Below are 24,514 nucleotides of genomic sequence, written 5' to 3'. Positions count from 1 at the left end.
GTAGGCTGAGAAACGAGAATGATGAGCTAAGGAGAGAGAGAGAGAGAAACTACCCAAGAGGGAATGGAGGCGAAAGATCCAATGGGTAGTGAAGAAAAGGGAGAGAACGAGGAAGCTTCTCCTGAACCGGGGGCGAACCAAGAAAGAGGTATCACACTAGAATTAGTCCAAGCAATGATCGAAAAGGACAGGGAAATGAACCGCACAACCGAAAAAGAAAACCAAGGCGCGACGAGGCAGGTAGTGGAGAGTCTCAACAAAAGCCCGCTTGCTGATTCTGTGTGGAACTCAAAAGTACCCAAGAGGTTCACACAGTCAAGGTTCGAAAGGTACGACGGAAGAGGAGACCCTGTTGACCACCTACACCATTTCAGGCAGCAGATGCCGCTGTGGCAAAAGTACATGTATGATGGGCTCCGATGTATGATGTTCCCCGCCATCTTGAAAGCGGGAGTCTTGGACTGGTATTATTGTAATGCCCCTAGATCCAATACACATCCCGATCGAGGACATGGAGATGTATCTCGAGGCATTATGTCATCTTAATTTTATAAAATTTTGACAGAGTTTCCTTTGAAATATCGACATTTCAAATACCTAAACCCTGTCATAACCTGAAAATCAAAATAATATAATCCTCATAGATCAACCCTTACTTCCAAGCTACATAACCAAATTTCAACATGAATCGAGAGTAAGGAACTTGACTTAAGTGTGAGTTAGAGTATCATCAAAATAAACACTTATCACCCAGTAACGGTATTCACTCGGTTCATGGTAGTGGACACCAAGTCAAAATACAATGCAATCCTAGGGAGAAGATGGATCCATGAAATGAAGACAATCCCATCCACATACTACCAGGTAATCCGTTTCCCTACTAATGGGGGAATGTATGAAATAAGGGGTGACCATGCCGCGACACAAAATATCCACTAGATGATGGTTAAAAGAGCGTGTTCGCGGGCCAGTGAAGGATATAACAGTGGATGGGGGTACTCTACCATAACAATTATAAATCATATCCGCGGATAAAGATCTGCTGGTAAAATCCAAAATGATGGATGAGATCGAAACAGTGAATATATGACTAGCAGATGAAGAGAAATTTACAGCTGTGAGGACGAGTTTGTCGGAAGAATGGAAGGCGGATCTGGCGATCTTTTTAACAGAAAACAATGATGTGTTTGCTTGGTCGATCGAGGACATCTCAGGGTTGGACTCAGAATTTGCGTGCCATAGACTACACATGAGGGAAGGGGCCAAACCCGTGAGGCAGAAGATGAGGGGCATAAGGCCGCACTATGCATAAGGAATTCGAGAGGAAGTAAGAATATTGAAAAAGGTTGGTATAATCCGTGAATGCAAGTTTACATAATGGTTATCGAATATTGTTGCAGTTCCAAAGAAAAATGGGAAGGTGAGAATGTGCGTCGACTTCACGGATGTCAACAAAGAGCGCCTAAAAGATAGCTATCCCATGCCACGAGTAGATGAGCTAGTAGATAGAATGACTGAATTTAAGAATTTCTCTTTCATGGATGCTTCGATGGGGTACAACCAAGTAACAATGTATGAATCAAACCAGGAAAAAACTGCTTTTGCAGTCGAAGGGGGAACTTACTGTTACATGAGAATACCCTTCGGGTTGAAGAATGCGGGGCGACATTCCAGAGATTGGGGGAGAAAATGTTTGAGAGAAAAATTAGGAAAGGAATGGAGATATACATAAATAATATGGTAGAAAAGAGTATGACTAAAGAAGAACATCTCGCTGGGCTGAGCGAAACTTTTTCCATACTACGAAAGCACAGGTTAAAGCTAAACCCCAAAAAATGTGCATTTGGAGTAACGTCTGAGAAGTTCTTAGGATACATAGTTACTTACTGTAGAATAGAAGCAAACCCAGATCAGATTAGGGCCCTAATAGAAATACAGTAACCTCAAAATGTAAAAGAGGTTCAGAGGTTGGCGGGTAGAGTCGCGACATTGAATAGATTTATATCAAAATCGTCGGAAAAATGTAGACCTTAATTTGTACTGTCTCTTAAGAAAGACAACCGACTTCCATTGGACTGCGACATGCGAAAAAGGCTTTCCAAGAATTAAATTAGGACTATTTAGAAAGGGCGTCGCTCTTGTCCCGCCTGGGGCAAGGGGAAAAGTTATATGTATACTTGGGGGTATCGGAGTATGCAATCAGCTCAGTATGAGTTAGGATAGTGGATAGAGTTGAGAAACCGGTTTACTTCCAAAGCAAAACAATGTTGGATGCAGAGATGAGATACAGTCGAATAAAAAAATATGCCTTACTAGTGATCTTTTCATCATTAAATTTGAAGCCTTATTTCGATGCTCACTCGGTGGTGGTAGTGACAAACATGCCACTCAAGCAGGCTTTGAAAGCAGATTAATCTGGGACGATGTGATAAGCACCCAAAAGTGTAGTTTAAACCCCTTAATAGTATTCTACTTAGGCCAATTATGTTTATAATAAATGAGAGTTAGTACTGTTTACGTATTTTTGTGCATTCCAGGACTTCAAGTTGATTAAGTGACTAAAGACACCATTTTTGCATGGAAAACGAGTCAAGATGATTGCTGAGGAAGTTCTACATTTAAAGCCCAAGAATCATGAAGAAAAGCCTTTTTCAAGCCCAGTCAAAGCTGGGAAGTCAAAGTCAATTTGGGTAGAAAAATGACAAAAAGCCATTAGAACTTCAAATGGGCGTATCTTTGGACTCGAGCCTCAGAATTAGACCTACGTTATGTCAAAACGACCGGCTCGGAACCAAATTTCCAATGGACCTGTCCTTTCCCCAATTAGAGCTATAAAAGTGGACAAAAAGGGCACTTAAGTAATTTCCAGCAGCAGTGGCCCATTTAGACTTAACCTAATGGACTTTTGGCTCACATTAAAGGCCCAAAATCTCCCTTTTCGACCCATGCATGAAAATGTAATCCTAACCCTCTCCTATATATAGAGGGTTAAGGCTAAACTTACTTTTAATTATTACCCTCTCATTAGTTTAGTTTATTCTTTAGTTTAGTATTAGGGTTAGCATTGTAGCCTCCATTAAACCTTATCAAATAAAGCTTTTTCAATTTAATTCAATTCAATTCAAGTTCTTATATTATGTCTTCATATTATTATTTCGTTAGTATGATTTCGATGACACAAGGCTAAACCTCCATTAGAGGGGGTTTATGAAGCCATGTGAGGATGATTAGTAATTAGTTATTTATTGTTTTTGCAATAGAGTTTCAAGTTCTTTGTTATGAGTTTCTAGAGATAGAACTCATAACAAATGCCTAGAGATTAGAAACCCCATCAAAGAGATTTGTGGGGGTGCTAATCTCTCATGCTAGTTAGACAATGACTATAGAGATGTAGGTTGTTTACTAGGGATCAAAGAAAAGCGATTCGATGACTAACTAATAGCCAATCGAATCGCGTGGTGGATTAACCTTCTCTAATATCTTATCTCATAAATTAAGTCACTGTTTAAGTACTGTTTTCCCATCTTTACTCACTGTTTATAACATTAAATTTAATGTTTTTATATCTAATTTAACTCTCTTATTAAATGGCGCTGCTGCCATCTTGTTTGCTTTCGTATCGCATGTTTAGAACATATTAAACTGTTCACTATTTTCAAACCAAAACATTGTTTTCACTGTTCACGATTTTCCGATTTATTTATGCTACTGTTTGAGTGCATACGAGTTGAGAAACCAACTCCCCGCAACTTCGTGACCTGACCCTAAAAGTTTGAACCTAATCTTTTTATTCACGAGCGCACGCGCGCCCTAAATTTGTCTTCACACAGCGCGCCCCGCGCTCCCTCTCATAAGCGCGACCCGCGCTATAGTTGCACTACATCTCAGCGCTCCCGTGCCCTAGTTTAAATAAAAATAAGTAATTTTTTAATAGTTAATGCAATATTACTTCAAGAGTATAGTACAGTACTCGTATGCCCACCAATTTTAGTAATTAAAATTAATTTTTTATACTATACGGTATCTAGAAAACTCAAAGAATTGGGGTTCTCTAATTAAAGAACGTGCACGCATGGACAACCTCCTTCAATTCCTAAGTGGCCTGACTGTTGGTTTTAGGTCCAAAGTGATAGATGGGTGTAATGAGTGGCTCTGGTATCTGGTATGGTTTTGTCACTTAGTAGCGTGACAAATTAACAAGTTTGTTTGCATTCAGATGATTTAAGCAGGAAATGGAATTCTAAGGGCCCATGTATGCATATTTGATGAACTTGGCTTAATGATTGCCACCTCTTAATTTGGTGCAAGGAGGAGCCGACTATTTCTTTTGAGATGGGAACATGCTCAACAGTAAAAAAGGGAGAAATAAGGAAGGGCTTGGGGAGACTCTACAAGACGTCAACCATCTGTTTGGGATTCTCATTTACACGTGTCCATGGTAAGTTATTAAAGACAATTATATGGCTTATTAAAGGGAGTTGCAGATTAGGAAACAAGGGGGAAAGGACAAATCCCGATTGAAATTATTTCAATTCTTTATGGGTTGGTTTCGTAAATCTCTTTTAATCCACATGGGGTATTTCTGTTAGACAACAGATTTATACTCTTGTGAACCATTTATGTAATTTTTTGATGGCTGGAATTGTATGATTGAAGTGGTACAGGTGCTACTTAGGTTCTTACAGTATGATTGATGTTTCATCTTGACTTGACTTGCCTACACATGAGATGATTAGTTTAACTTCAATATTTATTTTGTAGAAGAAATTGATTAATTATATCAATTACTTTTAAGAGCTGAATCCAAATACTATGTTCAATTCTCCATATCCAAATATGAGGCATATATAATAACCTATTGCATGTCACTACACAGTACAAACATAAGTACAAACATAAGTATTTGGATATGCCTCATATTTGGATATATATCAATTATATATATTTGGATATATATCAATTATATATGCCTCATATTTGGATATGGAGAATTGAACATAGACTAATAATCCATGTCGTGACAGAGATGTATTTTGAGCCCCTGGATATTTCGTGTGCTAGTGGACTGTGAGCTGAATTGGTAAGTATCATCTCATTTTAGTTATACTTTCAACTTCAATTCCATATATTGTTTCTAGTACGTAGTGAAAATTATGTTGGTGCTACCAATTATAATGTTAAAGTACTAAGGCCTTCAGATTGGTTTTTAGTTTGTATGCAATGGTGATAAGGTTACAAGTAGCATTGCAGTGTGGTTACTAAGAGTTTTTAATGCACATGAAGATGTTGTCATAATTTTGTGTTAGCATGTTTTTTTTTTTGAATGAGAAGTTAAGAATTGAGCTCATTTTGTCTAATTTACTTATGTATACATATACTACTTTTACTTGAATAAGTTGTGGGATGAAATTAAGGAGTGATGACCTCTCCGCTATGAAAGATTTTATATTCAGTGTTCATAACAAAGTAAATGATATGATTTTCTCTTCTCCAAGTATGTCAGATGACCAGCAAAAGATCGACAATAAAAGAGTACATATGCACATTTCTTCTTATAAATCCTACATACCTGTTTAGCATGTCTTTTGGTTGTGACTTATTTGGCAGTCCTTGACTCCGTGCAGATTGAATTTGTGCTAGAAACTATATTGGATATCAAGAACAACAATAGAAAGGCTAAATAGGATCATGCTCATTGTTTTTCTTCACTAGGTACCACTCGGTACAATATGAATATATACACTGATGTTTTCTTTTAGGGTTATTTAGGGATTGGTCCTACTTATTTAGGGGTATTTAGGAATATATTCTAAAATTATCGATTATTAGGCTTTAGTCCTACTTCTATCGATTGACCTTGAGTCAACTCGGTTGACCTTGGTCAACCCATTTTATAATAATATAATTTTCGTTTTTTATGAAAATGACCAAACTACCCTCCATATAAAAACAGAAGATTGTAACCCCTTACATTCTGTAATCCAATGACCAAGCAATAGATCAATCTCCAAACACCTTCAAAGACAAGATACATAGTACAACACGCCTTTGTTCTCGCCAACCGCCTACTACTTTTTTTGTGCAACAAGATCTTCAAGATATTGGAATATGGGTACTTAACCAACGACAAGAGAATGGTCTCTAAAACAAAAATTTATGGCGATTTGGTTATGATTTGATGTTTCAATGTGATTGGTTGTTGTTTAAGTATTGTTGGAGGTGTCAATTTGGTGTTGGTATGTCTAGATTGGGTTGTGGAAAATATGGGTAGAGAAGATGATCAATGGGTCGGTTAGAACCCGTTCAGATCTTGGTTAAGTGGGCCTTAACTTTTCTAATAGATGTGGGCTGATGGCATGTGAGGTAAATACTATAAAGTTGAGTGTGATTGGACTTTCTTGTATACAAAAACTTATTTCTCATGATGTCTTTCAACCCACCCGCGGCTTTGAAGGAGATATGGAAGATAGATGATGTAAAGTTGAGTGTGACCGGAAGATAGATGGTTAAGGTTTCAATTCTTCAATGGCAAGATATGGAAGCTTCAAATCTTTCAATTAGAGAGAATTAGTTTTTAGGATTTAACCCCTCCCAGTATTTGAGTTAATTAGGTTTTAGTCCTACTTTTCTGCCATTAAAGAGTTTGAATTTAAGTTCGTGAAATACCTTGGATCAATGTTTCTAATTTTGACCATTGGATCAATGCTTTAGATTTTTGACACGTGTCTATTGTTTAACTTGGTGTTAGAAAGGTCCAATATAAAGTCACATGTGAAGCACGCTGAAGGGTAGTTTGGCCATTTTCATAAAAAACAAAAATTATATTATTATAAAATGGGTTGACCAAAGTCAATCGAGTTGACTCAAGGTCAATCTATAGAAGTAGGACTAAAGCCTAATAATCGATAATTTTAGGACATATCCCTAAATACCCCTAAATAAGTAGGACTAATCCCTAAATAACCCTTTCTTTTAATGATGAGAATTTTTGGAACCCAAGTTTGCGAGTGTCAAGATTTTGTGAAAATATATATAAGTTGTATTTGGTTGGCACATGAGCCTAGAGCATTTTGTTGTTTTTTTTTTATCAGGTTTTAATATGGATGAGTGGAATAATTTGATTACTAAAGTTTACTATTTTACTTGGTTGGTGTGGGCATTTAGAACATTTTGTTTTTCATTACGTTTCATTGTGTGGATGAATGGAAGGAATTTAATTACTATAGTTTGTTAGAGTTATAGATGAATGAAAGAACTTAAGTGATATATTGTAGAGTAAAAAAAGGTGCAGGTATAGGTACGTGCACCAGTACTGGTGGCCCACATATAAAAGGGCTAGAGAAACCAATTTCTTTTTATACAATGAAAATTCGTTAGTAACGGATACATAACCGTTAGCAAAAACAATCAAAGTGACGCTTATATCCATTACTAAGAGTGGATAAACAAATTTGGTAACCGTTACTAATACATTCTGACGGTTACGTTACCGTTACTGAAATTAATTTCAGTGACACTTTATAACCGTTAATAAATTTTGTAACGGACAATAATTGTTACAGATATCAGTTACTAATATTTGTCACGCTTTTGTGTCAACGCAAAATAACCGTTACTAATATTTTTTGTAATGGATGTATATCCGTTACAAATAGTCTGTTATGGTGTAGTGAATTTCCATTTTTTTTTCAACAGGAGTTTTCAATTCTTTTGTTATTCTGGATTTAAATTGCCTTAGAATTTAGAGTATATAAGTATAATTATAATTATAATAATTATTTTTGTTATTATTATTATTATTATTATTATTATTATTATTATTATTATTATTATCTGGATTTAAAAGAGGTGGGAACAAAAAAAAAGGTAAAACAAGGTTAGGTTTTTTCTTCTTCTTTTTGTATGCCTCATCTTTTGAATTATTATTATTATTATTATTATTATGTTGATCGGTAAAATAGAATTACATTTTATAGTTACAAGTCAAATACTTAAATAAGAGTGCTCAAAATTATTGTCAGTTAATGAAATAAACCACTTTGCTTAACATTTTGATTTACTTAAAATTTTACGCACTAAAAGTTGAGCAACAAAATTTTACTCATTTGTTTTTTCAAAAATGGGTATTTTCAAAAGGAAATGTATCTTTCCTTAGTAATCAACATTGTTTTCTTTTCTTGATTGAACATACTAAAAAATAAATAATCAACTTGAAGCCATGATAATACAACCGTGATTGATGAACATTCCTAAGTATTTCATCTTAATTAATTATCATTTTTTTTGCTCAGTGGGAGTGACACACAATGAAGTGAAGACCTACCAGCAATTTCAAGCACGATGAGTTCTGATATGTTGTCCATGTGCCTTGCAAAGCTGGATGTCTTGCGGCATGTGCAGACTTCGATTTGATCTACTGTTTCCATTTAACGAACTCTTGCCTATATATTTTAACTTTAATGTTTGATATAATTAACTTTACTAGAAAGTAGGCCCGTGCATATGCAACGACACTTTTGAAAATTTACTCAAGAACATACACAAATTTCATTCGTGACAAATAGTATGTTTTAATTGGGAAAGGATCCCGTTTTAGTTGAAAACCCGTTTTAATTGTGCTATAAAAACCTACTTTTAATTTGGGAGGGATCCCATTTTAATAGTTGGCTTAATTTAGAAGTGTGATTCTTGTTTTAGTAGGGGAATGACTCATCTTTTAATTTAGAATTGCTAAAAAAATTATTTTTGATAGGGGGAAGAATTCCTATTTTAATAAAAGATGACATGGAATTTTAATAGAGCTTGAAAAATACTTTCTGTGGGAGCTTTAATATTAAGATATAGACAGACAGATAGATAGATAGATAGATAGATATGAAAATCAATTTGTCATAGACCATTATTCATTACAAATAGCTCAATGCAATGTGCATAACTGCACAAATTATTGTAAGCAAAACTAGGTTTGGCTCTTGACAAACAACATTCAAATATAAGCACAAAAATAGAAGTGAAAGAAATAGAGCAGCTAGGAGAGGAACCAAGGCATCTTCTAACCAATAACTTTGCGCTTGAGAACAACCAACATGTCATCTACCTTAGCTTTGAATCTAGGGTGGTTGCGAGCCATTTCAATTTTCTTGGTAAATCGGTTGAAAAGTTTTTCCATAGCATCACCTCCAAAGTGCTTCGTAATGATCCCTTCCAGTGTACTTCTTAATCTATTAGAAAATACCTCAGAAGGAACTGTCACGAGAAGTCCAGTTCCCATTATTTCAATTCTTTCAATATCAAAATACTAATTTTTCTATATCAACAGTTCCATCTCTTTGCGTGATGTATGGTAAATGGGTATGTTGAATGAGTCTACTTGAGCTTCACCTAGTATCCCCTGCAATACAACAAGTTAACATGTGTGGATATATAAGTAGTTATTTAGATCGGTGTATCTTCCCTTTTTTTGATATGTAATCTCTTGTGATGAAATGTGCAAAGCACAAGAGCACAGACAGACGAAGAAGGGAGGTCTTCACCATGGCCTAACTAAGAGAGGCTTACAATATCAATCATATTTAACCCCTAGAACAGATAACAGTACCTGAGGCTAGTTTAGCACCATCTCCCTGAAATCATAATTTCTCTTTCAAATTACTTTTTTGTTTGCTTGTATTGCAAATTACTTAGTGAACTTAGTTGGAGAAGGTGGAGATGTGTGGTTTTTCTCTCTGTGTGTTTTGTTTGAGTCCCATATTGGCCAGTAAACAACAACTTATTGAGTATAAATTACTTATACAGGCGTGCCATTAGAGTACAAATACTTTTGTGCTTGGGGAGATATCCACTCAAAGGCCACATACACCCGCACTACGACTTGGGCTACAAGTTTGTTGTGAGTTGGTGGTACTTGGCCAAATTCTCTAAACAGTCTTTTACTTGCTATACACGTTTTTGGAATTTCCTAATTTCTTTTGGAAATTGCTTGTATGATGTGGACACAGTAGTCTTGGTCAAGCCCATGGGCGCATGCGTTAGGCGTCCCTTTTATTTTAATTGTTTTGTTTTGTTTTAATTATTTTTTACTATGGTCATATTAGTAATTTTCTTCGGTTAGCAGAGAAAACCCTAGTTATAAATTAGAGCTTGTAATTCAGTTTACGAGGGAGTTGAGATGTTTAAGAGTTTATGAGAGATTAGAAATAAAAGAACGGCCTTTAGGGTTCTTGAATATTTTCTAGAAAGTGTGGATTTTAATTAATTGTTGCTTCCGCCAATTGTTAATCTACATTATTTGGTATTGAAGCAGATTAATTTTTGGGAGATTCACTGTTCACTGCGAATTGTTCCTTGATAAAATCAATTTTGTTTTAATTATGGTGAATCACAAAGCAACTCGATGTCGTCCTCCCGATACTCGCATGTCTTGTTTAGAAGAAAGCATGAAAAACATGACAGATATTCTAGAACCTGTCGGCAGCAATATTTCCAGTTGAAAGAGTGGTGCAACAACCACCTCCATCCACAACCACAAAATAATGGTTCAGTGGCTAATACTGATGATGTGTTTCAGGTTGATGGTTCAATCCCTCTTCTTAACCATTTTGCACCTATAGATCCATAAAACGACGGAGAAAACAGAGTTGGCGGACAAGATAACACCAACATGGATCCTCCCCTCAATGAGGAAAGTACATGAGGGCGTACCCCTCAATGATGGCGCCGCTCGGCTGCTAGCAGGTATTGAAGCCCCTCTATTGGGTGTTCTACCAATTGTGTCACCATGTCAACAACAAAACGTCGTACGTCCACCCAATCTGCAAGGTCCTATTTTCAGGAAAGGGTCGTTCAGCTAGGTCTTAACAGGGTCTTGCATCCCATTCAAACGACATGGGATGTGCAAGGTAACCATCAAAATCCTGGTTTTAATCGTTGTGGTAGGGAACATGGTAAGCAATGCCCTAACCCACAACAACCACACAAAGATCAAAATTTTTGGGAGCAGCCCATTCACCGTAATGCAAGGTGAAATAATAGGAGTTCTGTCTCCATCACCTCCTTCATTGCCTTCTACTGAGCGTAGTGGTCGTCGATCAAATTGTGGTACTAATCATGGTCGTGCAAATAATTCTAACAGGTATGATAAAGATTTTAATTATTATATTGTTGATGGTTTTTCTCCACCTCGTCGTGGTTATCAAAATGTTGAAAATGGGCATGTTGATATTAATTGCTTTCTCCGTATATTGGAGCGAAATCAATTTGGAGATATTAAAATTGATGTTCCTACTTTTGGCGATAAACTCAATCCTACTGAGTTTATAGATTGGCTTAATCAAATTGAAAAAAACATTTTATTACAAAAACTTATGATGAGAAAAAGGGGAAATTAGCTGCTACAAAATTAAAAGGATACGCTTTGGTGTGGTGGGATGAATTAAATCTTAGGCAGATTAATCAGGGTTATATGCGTGTTTGCACCTAGTTGACTATGCACCGAGAATTATATGCTCATTTTGTTCCTATACACTACCAACATGATTTGTTTATTCGGCTACAAAATTTGAGACAACAATTATCTTCAATTCAAGAGTATACTGAACATTTTAGTTAATGTGTACTCGTGTTGAGTTGGTTGAAAATGATGAGCAAAGGGTGGGTCGTTATCTGAATGGTCTGCGCAAGTCAATTCGTGAAGCACTTATCATGTTTGAGATTGATGATTTGGCTACTGCATTTAAGTACACATTACGTGCTGAACATGTGATCTATCCAAGCCAGACGTCTTCCAGTGGTTCTTCGACTGTTGTTGCTACACACACTACTGTGTCGCTTGCTAGTGCATATTCTGCTTTTAAAAAAGTGTTATGATTGTGGTGTTATAGGACATATTGCTACTAAATGTCCAAAGAAAAAGAAGCGTCCTATTTTACTGGCAGATGGAGAAGAAGATGTCGAAGTCATTTCAAAGAAGTCTCCTGAAACTATTCATGTGCCTCTACCAGAAATCAAGCATGAGGCCTTGTCAGTATTTGCAGCTACTAACGCTCCTCATAAGCCTTCTTATTCTGAAGATCCTAATTCAAGAAGGGCAATGCAAACTTCTACGGGTGGATTTTCTATTTCTGGATGGAGGTGGAACCCTTGGGTAAAGGCATCACAGAGGAGAACAAATGTTTTCATAATGGGCCAGGCAAGGGTTTTGCCTTCTAGTTGGAGGCCTTCATTGTGTTCTGGTTAAGCAGGTATATTTTTGAGGGCTCTCCTCACAACGGCGTATCTTCTCGAGGGTTCCCTCTAGCGATCAAGATGGACAAAGGTCAACATGGGGAGTGTGATGTGGACATGGTAGTCATGGTCAAGCCCATGGGTGAATGTGATAGGCATCCCCTTTATTTTAATTATTTGTTGCTAAGGTCATATTCATAATTTTCTTTGGTGAGAAAACCTTAGGTATAAATAAGGGCTTGTAATTCAGTTTAAGGGCCGGAGACCTGATGTTTAAGAGTTTACGAGATATTAGAAATAAAATAATAACCTTTACGGTTTTTGAATATTTTCTATAACAAGTATGTGAACCGTGCTACGCATCGGTGTTTTTACTGCCAGAGCACTACTAGCACATGCTATCCCAGAAGATGCAAAGGTGTCAGTAGTGATAGATGATGGTAGCTGGTCAAGGATCATCACTGACCTACAAGAGTGCGAGGTAAAGGAATGGATTATGAAAACGGAGATTAATGCCTACATCACAGAGGACCAGGTTACATGGACACCTAGTAGCTCAGGAGCATTCTCTACATTTTCAGCTTATTCGGTCCTAAAGAATGTGAGGAGTAAAGTCAAATGGTTCAAGATAGTATGGGGGAAGTATTCAGTTCCAAAGCACTCATTCACAGTTTGGCAATTGTTTTCCGGAGCTCTTCCAACACAGAATAGACTGATGGCGAAAAAGGTCATAAGAACTACAAAATGTTGTTTGTGTAGCAACCATGATGAAAGTTCTTCCCATCTGTTTTTCGATTGTTCCTATTCTAAATTGGTCTGGGAAGAGTTCAAGAGGGCTATGGGACTACCAGTCACTGTTAGAGCATCCCATGATGAATGGTATTACTTAATGCGATTATGCAAATAGAATACTATGGTGTCAGAAGTGATAAGAGCATTCATTTGTACAACAGTGCAAACCATTTGGACTGAGCGAAACTAGAGATTAAAGAAAAACCGATTTAAAGTAGCTGACAAAAGGTAAGTCAAAAGGTCCTAAACAGTATGAAGATTTACTTGGGGAAAATACTGGAATCAGTCCAGGAAGATGTGGGAACCAAATTGCTGTTGGCAAAGTTGGGAATCGGGGTAAGATTCAAAGACAGAGAGGAAAAATGGGTTAAATGGGAAAAGCCAGAGGTGGGTATAGTGGTTCTGAACTATGATGGATCGGTGCAAGAAGGGGTGGCAAGCTATGGTGGAGTCTTGAGGGATAGTCATGGGGAAGTGATAATGGCGTATAGTGGAAGTTCTAAGAGGTTGTCAGTGATCTTTCAGGAACTCCTCGCTGTATTAAAAAGGCTGGAAGGTGCGGCACAGCTGAACATCAAATATCTTCAAGTGCAATCAGACTCTATGCAGGGGATCCAGATCTTAACCAAAAAGGGGAAGCTACCGTGGTACTGTAGGAACCTGGTTGCCCAAATTCAAGCTGAGAGTTTGAAGTTTGATCAATTATCCTTTGTTCATGTCTTCAGGGAAGGTAACCAAGTAGCTGATTACCTATCAAAAATGAACAGAGAAGATTGTAATGGTATTTTGTTCTTTATTCCCCCTATGGATCAAAAAATGCATGTATTGATTACGAGGGATAAGGAAGGAAAGTTGTATCTGAGAACTTGATATAAATAAAAGGTTGGGGTGTCCGAACCCCTAGTTATATATATATATATATATATATATATATATATATATATATATATATATATATATATATATATATATATATATATATATAAAAAGTCTTTAAACCAATCACTCTAACATCTCTCTGATAATATGATTTTTTGAATTCTTGTTCTAATCTAAAAAATAATATAAAAACATTAGGAGGGGTTGAATATAATTTTAGTGATGTGAAAAAGGTTTTCTAAATTATTTTAAATAATATGAAGCTAATTCTAATTTCAGTAAAGTGAGGGAGTTTTTTGTAAATTGTTTAAAAAGGAGAGAGTTGGTTATAATAATTAAGGGATGTGGTTCTAAAATCTTAAAATAGAGAAATTAGAAATACACTGTTCGGTTGAGAAGTGTGCCTCCTAAAGACTAGGCTATCATTTAGTGTAGAGACTAGTTTTTGGACCCAGGCATACGCCCGGCCTCCATCCAATATTATACATGCTGAAATAGACTTTAAAAATTATCTTTGCTCATTATTATTATTATTATTCTCATAAATTTTCATCATCATTTTATTATTTATTTATTTATTACATAATATTTATAACATACTAAAATTAATTATACAACTTATTTTTATTTATTTATCTATTAGAAAATATTTAAAAAAATACTGATCCAAATAGATGGTGTCTAAGAAATGGTAGTTAGAAAATCCTATACTAGAAATCCTTCTTATTATTTTCTGAATTTAAATGTGTTTTGTGGTTGAGGATTAAATTGGCTATAATAATAGGATACGTGAAGTTCCTCCTTTCAAATGGGAATTGTAAGTTTTATGAGAATGTGGGTAGGATTGCAGGAGATTGAACCAATAACTCCTGATTATAGTATTGGTTTTGACCGAGCAATATTCTGAAAGCTTACTACAGTCCTAATTGCTTTGGTTGTAACCAATACTTAGAAAACTTACTACACATCAATGCGAACGTGTTTGACAAATGTGAACGTTTTCTGCAGATACTCTAGTCAAACTTCAAATTAATGTATAACACAAATAATAAAGAGTGCGTCTCTATTCCACTATATATACGGATTGGCTGGGACGGCTAGTACTATTCAGAGTCACACTTGCTACCTAGTCCTTCTGACAGATCGACATGTTTTGGTAGATATGGTGTGGTTTGTACATATGGTTCGTCTCCTTTTTGTTAATTTATGATTCTACTTATGATCATGACTTGTGAGTAGTTAGCTGATTCTGTAATTTTGTCATCATTAAAACAGTTGTAAAGACCTGATGGTTGTTCTCTGCGCTTACCTTGGCCACCAGCTGCCTCTGAAGGTGGAATGCCTACTCAACACTCAAATAAAGGAAATAAATGAACCCCCCCAAGGCCCAACGCAACCCCATTTTCCAGCCACATGTAGGCAACCAATTTCCTTTATTTAAGAAAATATTATACATGACAATATGGTATAGGAAATCAAGCTAGAAATAAAATTAATGCATATAAACTTGATAAAATTATCACTGAACATAGTTGTTAATCATATATGAAATTTAATCTAAAAATTAAAGACGGATTCAATAATGACAAACTTTCATAAATGAGAAGCATTGAACCTCGGTATTAATTGTGATGCTTTCCTTTTCTTTATTTTCAAATCCTTCTTCTTGTCTTTGCTACTAATATCTTTCCAACTAATTTTCTCCTTTTCCTTTATCTCTTTAATTATTTCCTTGAGCTCAAAGAAATTGTATTTGTTTTCTTTTTCTTCAATCATACAATCTAGCATAACGTTTTTGATGGTGTCAAGCTGAATTTGTTTTTCTTCAACTTCTTTTCTTTTCTTCAAGAGTTATTTGAAATTGAAGTCTTCAATTTCTATTTCACGTTCATCTTTTATAAATTTTATTGCATTAAAAGCAGCCGAATCTTGTCCCTTTTCTATATAATATGCAGGGCTTCCAGAGAATTCTTTAACTATGACGTCCTCATTGTTAAAGAATATGTCTTTTGGTACCTATATTGTTACATTGCTGATGAATCGTCCGTTCTCTATTTTTATGCTGTAGACCGGATCTTGTTGAACATCAAATTCTGCTTCTAGAATTTCCTTTAGCAACTTATTTTTACATAATTTGTAATTTTCGTACTCCATGACCCTGCAATATAATTTTGCATATAGGAAAACATAATTAAATATATGAAACTCATAAGAATAGATATTTGCATTTAATTGAATTATTTGCTATATAGGTAAACAATATTGAGGAAGATAAGAAGAATTGTTTACCTTAACCGTTTGTTTACTGTATCAGCCTATTTTATGACCAACGAGGTGGCATGTCCTCGGGCCTGAGGTAGAATAAGGAGATGGGAACGTGAAACACCGAAGCAAGTCTATGGAACCCTAGAAGGATGTGGGCCACATAAAGGCAGGTGACCCAAGGGGTGTCAGGGTCAAACCGAAGGCAAGATAAGGAATAAGGAACGGGAGGTACAGGAGCAGGGCCGCGGAACCCTAAAGGGACATGTGTGGGGGAATTGACCGTGAGATGGAGGGAAGATCAATGGATGGAAGGAAGGGGAAGAGGATATAAAAAGGAACAGTGGAGAGAAAGAAAAAGGAGAAAAAGAGAGAGACTAGTGAGGCTATTAGGCATATTTGTGGGTGTGGGGGAATTGACTGTGAGATGGAGGCAAGATCAATGGATGGAAGGAGGGGGAAGAGGATATAAAAAGGAACAGTGGAGAGAAAGAAAGAGGAGAAAAAGAGAGAGACTAGTGAGGTTGTTAGGTATATTTGTGGTTAACACATTTGGCACCGTCTGTGGGGACGAGTTGGACCACGATCTGTTAAGAAAAGAGATAGTGTAGGGTATGGCTACTGTAGCTAAGAGAGGGAGAGCAAGAAGAAGAGGAAGAGGAAGAGGGAGGCCCAAAAGGGTGAAGGCTGAAGCCATCGAGGAGGAAGCAGTGAGTATTCAAAATGAAGAAATAGAGGAGGAGGAGGAGGTCGAGGATACGGTGGCGGAAGTGACCAGGTTGCTTCAAGAAGAGATAGGGAGGCTTAGAGAGGAGAACGATGAGTTGAGGAGAGAAAGGGAAACCACTCAGGGGGGGAGCGGGAACAGAAGCACCTGAGGGTAGTGAAGTGGAGGGGCGAGGCGAGGAAGCTCCTTATGAACCCGGAGCAAACAACACAGGAGGTATCACCATGGAAATGGTACAGGCAATGATCGAAAGGGACAGAGAGGCGAACCGCGTGGTGAAAAAGGAAAAACAAGGCGCGGCAAAGAAGGTGATGGCCAGCTTGAATCATAACCCACTGGTTGACTCAGTCTGGAATTCCGAGGTACCCAAGAGGTTCACGCAACCACGGTTCGAGAGATACGCCGGGAAAGGAGATCCAGCAGACCATTTGCATCACTTCAGGCAGCAGATGCCACTATGGCAAGAGGGAAAGTATGATGGGCTCCGCTGTATGATGTTTCCTGCCAGTCTGAAAGGGGGAGCGTCGGACTGGTATTATCGGCTGGAGTCGTAGAGTATACAAAGGTTTGAGGAACTGGAGCAGGCCTTCGTAAATCGCTTCATCCATCAGAAAAATAGGGTAGTAGATGTCGCGGATCTCTTTAATGTCAAGCAGAAGCCACTGAGACACATATAAATTTTTTGTACAGATTTAAGGAAGAGACGCTACAAGTGGAAAATCCGGATGAGCGCACTGTAGTAGCCATATTCAGGAATGCATCACATAAGTACTGGCCCAAGAGATAAGGCCCATACTGATAAGCACCCAAAAGTGTATTATGAAACCCCATTGAGACATATAAATTTGGTTCATTATGTGTTTAATAATCATGAAATAAATATGTTTTCATACTTTTTGGTATTTGCAAAAACATAGAAATATTGGTTAAACCTGCAATAAAGCACAAGGAACGGCGCGTATATATGAATTCTCCCAAATCCACGTGAGAAGCATCAAACTTCCAAAGCTCCTACCTCTCGACCGGACTCGAATACGACAAGAGAGCTGCTCGCACAATCGTATGGCGATGAACTCTACGATAGATCGGAAGTTGTAAACTGCCCAAAATACCGGATCGCCATTGATCACATGGACCCACTACGGGGCCACAAGATTGGATGAGTCATCAATCATGGAGCATGTCAAGACAAAGATAACAAATTATTGGTGCAAAGTTGACACCTTGCATGTAATAAATTAGATTAGGTGTTAATAGTGAAAAAAAGGCAAGGTGTCACTTTGTTTTAATGTGGTAGATAAAAATGAATCAATGTGGTTTGATAATTCACGTGGGAGGAAATGAGATTTCTCTCAAATGGAGAAGAAATTAGACAAATGTGGGGACACTCCAATTACTCCCTTGACTTATTTTCCTCACATGACATTATTTTAGTTCCTTAGTGAAAATGAGAAGTTAGTTTTTTTGTTTTGATTAAAAAAAAGCTTGTAATAGTTTTAATGGAGGAACACTTGTTCTTCTAAGAAATAATAGAAGTGAGTTTGGTTGTGGATTTTCTTCTTTCTCTTTCTCTTTCTCCTCTGTGTTTTTATTAGTTCATAAGTCCTTGTCCCAAGGATCATGAGCTAACTTCCCTTTTGGGGAGTTAGTCTAACTCATGTGAGGGTAAACCAATTGTTGGTTTGGTAGGTTTAGGAAGAACAACTAACTCTACATCCTACCCCAAAATGGTAGTTGGTGTAGAGTTTAGTTAGAAATCAAGCAATGAGCTTAGAGATAAGTCATTGTTTGGTTTCACTTGCTAGCATGTATGAGCTCTTTAGTGAGCCATGCATGCTAGGGATCAAATCTATTTTTCCGTTAGGGACTTGTCTATGAGTTTAGGAAGAATCAAAACCTATTTCAAATCAACACTAATGGTAGTTCACATGAGGAGGATTAACTCTCAAATTTCTCTTTCAAATTTCCATTTCGGTATTAAGTGCATGTTTTCATTATTAATGTTTTTATTAATGTTTGTGTAGGAAGGAAAAATCTAGCATTAATAATTACTCCTTACTCTTTAGTTCCCTTATTGTAAATTCCAATTTGTAGTTGTTCTAAGCTTTAGTTTAGTTCGAATCTTTATTCCAACTCTACGAAACGAAGATCGTGAGTAAGGAACCTTGATTGCTTTTGCACCAATTTAGAGAGTTCAAAACTCTAAGTAGTGTTCTCCAAGCATATATCACATACCATAGTATGTATTGGGCCCAGAGAATAGGCCCAGGACCATACTATGTCCCATGAGTAAAACCTAAGAGAGGAATATAAAAAGAAAAGGGAGGAGGAGGAAAAGAGGAGGGCAATGAATGGAGGCGAACAAGAGAGGCAGAGAGGGGTGAGGAGAGAGGTGAACTACGGCAGCTTGATCCCGAAATGGGTACGTAGGCAACCAAATTGGTGCAGCCGATCCAAAATCAGAGCCGGAGTACTAACAAAGCTATAGGTCGCGATTATGGTCGCAACAAATGGCGCCGTCTGTGGGGACGTCAGGACTTCGGCTGAACTGATTAACTATTTTCAAAGTCAAATACTCGACTTAAACATTCATGCGTTGAGGATGAGGAATCCACCTGACTTTGTCTACGAAAGCAGTGGGTCCGGTTGACTTTGCTGATGAAGACAGAGAGAACACAGGATCAAGGATCGAACCAACCCAAAACAAATGGGTGTGGTTTCAAGTTTCAAATCTCAAATCCCATCTTTGGCTCCAAAACCAAAGTAATGTAGATTTTAATTACAAACCTTGAGAAAGCGGATTTGAGGAGAGAGAGTCGTGGAGTGTTTTGGTAAGATGAAAGAGTTTAATTCAGTTCCTAATACATTTACTTTTAATATTGTATTACATTTGTTAGTTGAGAAAGAAGTGTTTTTATTAGCATTGGTCGCTTATAATCAAATGTTGAAATCACGGTGTTTTCCGAATCGGTCTACTTTTGTTATAATGATTCATGGTTTCGTACGTAAATTTGGGAAAACGAAAGATGCGATACAGTTGTTTGATGAAATGGTGGAAAAAGGAGTTAGTCCTGATACTATGGTTTATACTGTTGTTATTTCGGGTTTATGGCATGTTAATAGAACTGACGAGGCGAAGAGTTTGTTGGATAGTATGAAGTTGAATGGTGTTTGTCCTAATATTGTTACTTACAATGCTTGGATTGATGGGTTATCTAAAGTTGGTAAAGTTGATGAGTCCCTTAGTCTTATTGGTTTGTTGAAGGAGGGGTTTGTTATTGGGTTGAATGCATATAGTTCTTTGATCAATGGGTTGTTTAGAGTTGGGAGATTTGATGAGGCGTGTGAATGATATAGGATGGTTTTGAAGGAAAATATTGTTCCTGATGTTGTGTTTTATACGGTTATGATTAAAGGTTATTCGGAAGCGGGTAAAGTTGAGGAGGCATTAACGTTTTTAACTGAGATGAGTGAGAGGGGTTTGGTTCCTAATACGTATTGCTATAATACTTTGATCAAGGGTTTTTGTGATGCGGGGCTTATGGATAAGGCTCGGTCTCTTAAACTAGAGATATCAAAGCATGAAAGTTTTCCTGACGCTGCAACTTACACTATTCTTATTTGTGGTCTGTGTAACCAAGGTCTAGAAGGGGAGGCACAACAGATTTTTGAAGAGATGGAGAAGAAGAAATGTTTTCCAACTGTTATGACTTTTAATGCTCTTATACGTGGTCTTTGTAAGGTTCAGAAGTTAGAGGAAGCTAAGATTTAAGAAGCAGAACACCAAAGCGAAATCATCCTCTAGTAAAAATGTCAAGTCTGTAAATGAGGAGGGAGGTGATGCTACTGCTGACTTGGCAGCATCTTCAGTCAAGACGACACCTGCATCTCCAAAGGTAGCTGAGGGTGGCGATAACTCTAAAGCAGTGACCATTGATCAGTTCTAGAGCCCATTGGAAACGTTACCAGTACAAGAAGTTGCGTTGGTGAAGGAGGAAGCTGTCTTAGCGGATGGGCAAAGCAGTGTGAGTGTTGAGCATGAGGAGGTAGCGGATAGTTCATTGGGACCTTCTGATAAGTCAGTTCTAGTCAGAGGCGAATCTGTGGATGGTGCTGAGTTGGCATCTGTTGATTCATTGACCTCGTATCTTACAATATCGCAGGAGGATCGAAATGAAGAAAAAGATTCACTTGTTTCACTTTCACAAGAATTATTGTCGGATATGTCCTCTAAGAAAGAAACGGAAGATCAGGGGCAATGCAGGAAGCTCACAGTTTGGTTTCGAATCAGTTTGATGGAATGGGCAAAGAGAGTCCTGGCTCTTTACAAGATTGGGAGATTGTCGGTGTTGAAATTATCAGGTCAGAGTCTGAAGGAGATAAGGGCTCTGTTTTATCCAGTCATAGAGAAGATGATAAAGACTTTTCCAGGGAATCTCATGTTCCGGAGGGAACAGAAAAAGTAGCAGGTGAAGTAGATGAAGCCATTGAAAGGGAGGGTGTTGCTGATAGCTCTTTAAATTTTCAGGGAGAAGGAACTCACGATGACGCTGATCCAACTGAGTTGCCTTTGGAGGAAGGAGAAAGATCAACAGAAGATCACTTTACGTTAGCTAAAGCACAGACAAACTATTTGAGAGTCGCGTATTTGATGGACTTGAATCTGAGAGCGATGAAGGTCAATGAAGAATTTGAATATGAGAAGAGTAATGGAAAACTTGCTTCTGCAGCTTTATGTGATCTGCAGGTTCTGTATGAAGCTTTGAAGCAACAGAATAACGATCTTTAGGCAAGGATCATTGAGCTTGTAAAGAAAATTTTTGATTACCAATCGAGAACGGATGATATGCACCTTCAATTGTACACAGTGCAACAAAAGTCAGATGAAATGGAAGCTCTCTTCTTCAATAAAGTAGAAGTTTTGCAAAAGGATGTGGGGGAAAAATTATCTATGTTGGAGAAAGAGTGGAGCTTCACTCTTGCAGAAGTTATGGAGATGGTTCAGGACCTTGATGCATCTGTTGGAAGATCGCCCGACACCAAAGAATTCAACTATCCAATCTGATGCCATAAATGTGGGCAGCCACTTTGTTCTTGTCGATTAATGCCGCAACCAAAATGATTGAGGATCCGCAGCGAAACTTGGAACAACGTCCAAAGGTCTCATGAAGAAGATGCACAGTTCTTTCAAATCACTAAATGAGAAATTCTCCGACTTGCATGTAAGGAATGGACTAGCTTTGGAAATCCTTTATAGTGAGCTTAAACATTAACACTTAGCGTATGTGAAGATGCCCAAGTGAATGGGTTGGATCTGAAAGAAGAAAATTTGTTTGATCTCCTACATCCCGGTAACTTCATATACCTCTTGAATCGAATGAGAGAGAGCCGCTTGGCGAGCTTGCTAATTAAGTCGGCAAACGCCGAATGGAGTTCAAGTTGATTGATATAACACAAGATGTTGCGAACCGAGGAAGAATAGTGTTGATTCAAAATCCTTCCTTAAGTTGGTGGAAGATGTCGGGGCTGTAAATACGGTTGAATGAATGACATGGACGCCGACTCCGATAATCCGTCGTCTCATATCCGGAATCTTTGATCGCCTCTTGTTCAGAAATACACCGAAGCTAGTGAACAAGTCAGCTTTTGTAGGGAAGAGTTTGGACTGAAGGAGATGGAAAATAGTGAATTACAAGCGAAGGTGCACCAGTTAAGTTCCTTGAGTTCTCAACAGGAAGCTGAAAATCACATCTTCAGAGAAAGTTTGGGAAAGATGGAGCATACCGTAGAAGCTCTTCGTTCTGAGTTACAGGCCACTCAAATTAATGGAGAAAAATGTGGATCTAGGAAATATCGAAGTTGCAGTTCGTGGAGTACTAGAAATGGATATGAAGTGCAAAGTTGTTGAGTCTTCACTTTACAATATCTTTCTCACTGGGTTGTGTCAGGCAGGAATGCTAGATCAAGCTCTCAAGATCTTTAACGTGCTTGAAGAATCAAAGAAGTTTTGTACAACAAAGAACAGCTGCGAACTGAGAGTGAAGATGGTGTCTCTACACTGTTCTATCGGCAGAAAATTGACGATGATGAGTGGATAAATTTCTTAGAGAGGATGCGCAGAGAGGGCATGGTGTATGAAAATGAAATAGGAAATAACAAGCTAAAAGATCTCCGCCGGGGCATCGTCTGCAGACCGGACATTGCTCGTCTTGTAAGAGGCATGATGTATTACCATAGAGCTCTCGTGGATCTTTGGCGTTCCTTGATTCTACTTCGAGATGGACATCGTGGAGAGATCGAAGACCTTGCTCCCGTTAGTTCAAAGAGACAAGGCACTGAAATGAAGCCTCGGGCATCAAGCTCGAGATGTGTCACGCTCTTCACGGCAGTATGAGCGAGAATGAATAGAAAGGCAAGTGTAGCCTTCGAGGCCTTGAGTAACGAAATCGCTCTTAGGAAATACACATATGTAGTTGCTCGCCCCGGTTGAGGAACTCGAAAGCTAAGAAAGACCCACATGCAAAGGAGATATTATATCCCATGAGGAACAATGAAGCCCAATTAAAAGCGGATGAGTACGGGGGACGAGCCCTCCGCTGACCCTCGTGGTCCGAATCAAACATGGGGTAGGGCCGAGTCGTCCGACCATCAGTCCGCCTCGAAATGGATAGGATCCGTAGACCCTCATGTCCGAACAAATGCGTGTGGGGCAGCAGAGTCGTCCCTGACCGGGCGTCCGGCCCTCGAAAGCGGGATAGGATATCGCGGACATGAGATCCGGAAATCAAGCCCGGGGCAATGAGAGAGAGCCCCAACCGGGCGAGAGCTGAGCGAGCCCGCGGAGTGGGATGAGCCCTCCGCAGATCAGAGATGCTAGAGATACATGGGGCAATGAGAGCCCCAACAGGCGAGAGCCCGAGCGAGCCCGCGGAGTGGGATGAGCCCTCCGCGGATCAGAGATGCTAGAGATACATGGGGCAATGAGAGAGCCCCAACCGGCGACAACCCGGTCGAGCCCGCGGAGTGGGATGAGCCCTCCGCGGACCAGAGATGCTAGAGATACATGAGGCAATGAGAGAGCCCCAACAGGCGAGAGCTCGAGCGAGCCCGCGGAGTGGGATGAGCCCTTCGCGGGACAGAAAGGCAAGAGACAGGCAGGTCAAAGGGAGTAGCCCCAGAGCCTGGTTGAGCCGCAGGTCGGAGATGCAAGAGATATGCGGACATGAGATCTGAACAACGGGGGGGATGAGCCCTCCGCGGACATGAGATCCGAGTCAAACCTGGGGGCAAGCAAAGTTACCCCTCATCAGACTCCACCCGGGGGAGCGTAGATAGCGGGGGGGATGAGCCCTCTGCGGACATGAGATCCGAGTCAAACCTGGGAGCAAGTTGAGTTGCCCCTCATCCGACTCTCCACCCGTGAAAGCGCAGACAACGGGGGATGAGCCCTCCGCGGACATGAGATCCGAGTCAAACCTGGGGGTAAGCAGAGTTGCCCCTCATCAGACTCCACTCCAGAGCAGAGATAGCGGGGGGGATGAGCCATCTGCGGACATGAGATCCCAATCAGACTTGGGGGCAAACAGAGTGGCCCCTCAATAGACTCCACTTCAGAGTAGAGACAGTGGGGGG

General features: G+C 38.7%; 1 protein-coding gene and 2 long non-coding RNA genes across 3 annotated transcripts; 2 read left to right on the top strand and 1 right to left on the bottom strand.

The window, feature by feature from the left end:
- Positions 1-4,227: 4,227 nt before the first annotated feature.
- On the top strand, positions 4,228-8,589 carry LOC147508100 (uncharacterized). Its single transcript, XR_015216300.1, has 3 exons — positions 4,228-4,438; positions 5,025-5,080; positions 8,292-8,589. It is a non-coding gene; the product is annotated as an uncharacterized LOC147508100 (long non-coding RNA).
- Positions 8,590-8,873: 284 nt separating this feature from the next.
- LOC147508099 (uncharacterized) lies at positions 8,874-9,750 on the bottom strand. The gene is made up of 2 exons (XR_015216299.1): positions 9,599-9,750; positions 8,874-9,391 (listed from the first exon to the last, which is right to left on the bottom strand). It is a non-coding gene; the product is annotated as an uncharacterized LOC147508099 (long non-coding RNA).
- Positions 9,751-13,266: 3,516 nt separating this feature from the next.
- LOC147508098 (uncharacterized) lies at positions 13,267-13,884 on the top strand. The gene has a single exon (XM_086596843.1). It carries the CDS (start codon positions 13,267-13,269, stop codon positions 13,882-13,884), a length of 618 nt encoding a protein of 205 aa, XP_086452969.1.
- Positions 13,885-24,514: the final 10,630 nt, after the last annotated feature.

Source organism: Coptis chinensis, chromosome 3, assembly GCF_015680905.1.
Source record: "Coptis chinensis isolate HL-2020 chromosome 3, ASM1568090v1, whole genome shotgun sequence".
NCBI classification, from domain to species: Eukaryota; Viridiplantae; Streptophyta; class Magnoliopsida; order Ranunculales; family Ranunculaceae; genus Coptis; species Coptis chinensis.
Note: the sequence above shows the minus strand (reverse complement) of the source record. Positions and strands in the feature narration are given on the sequence as shown.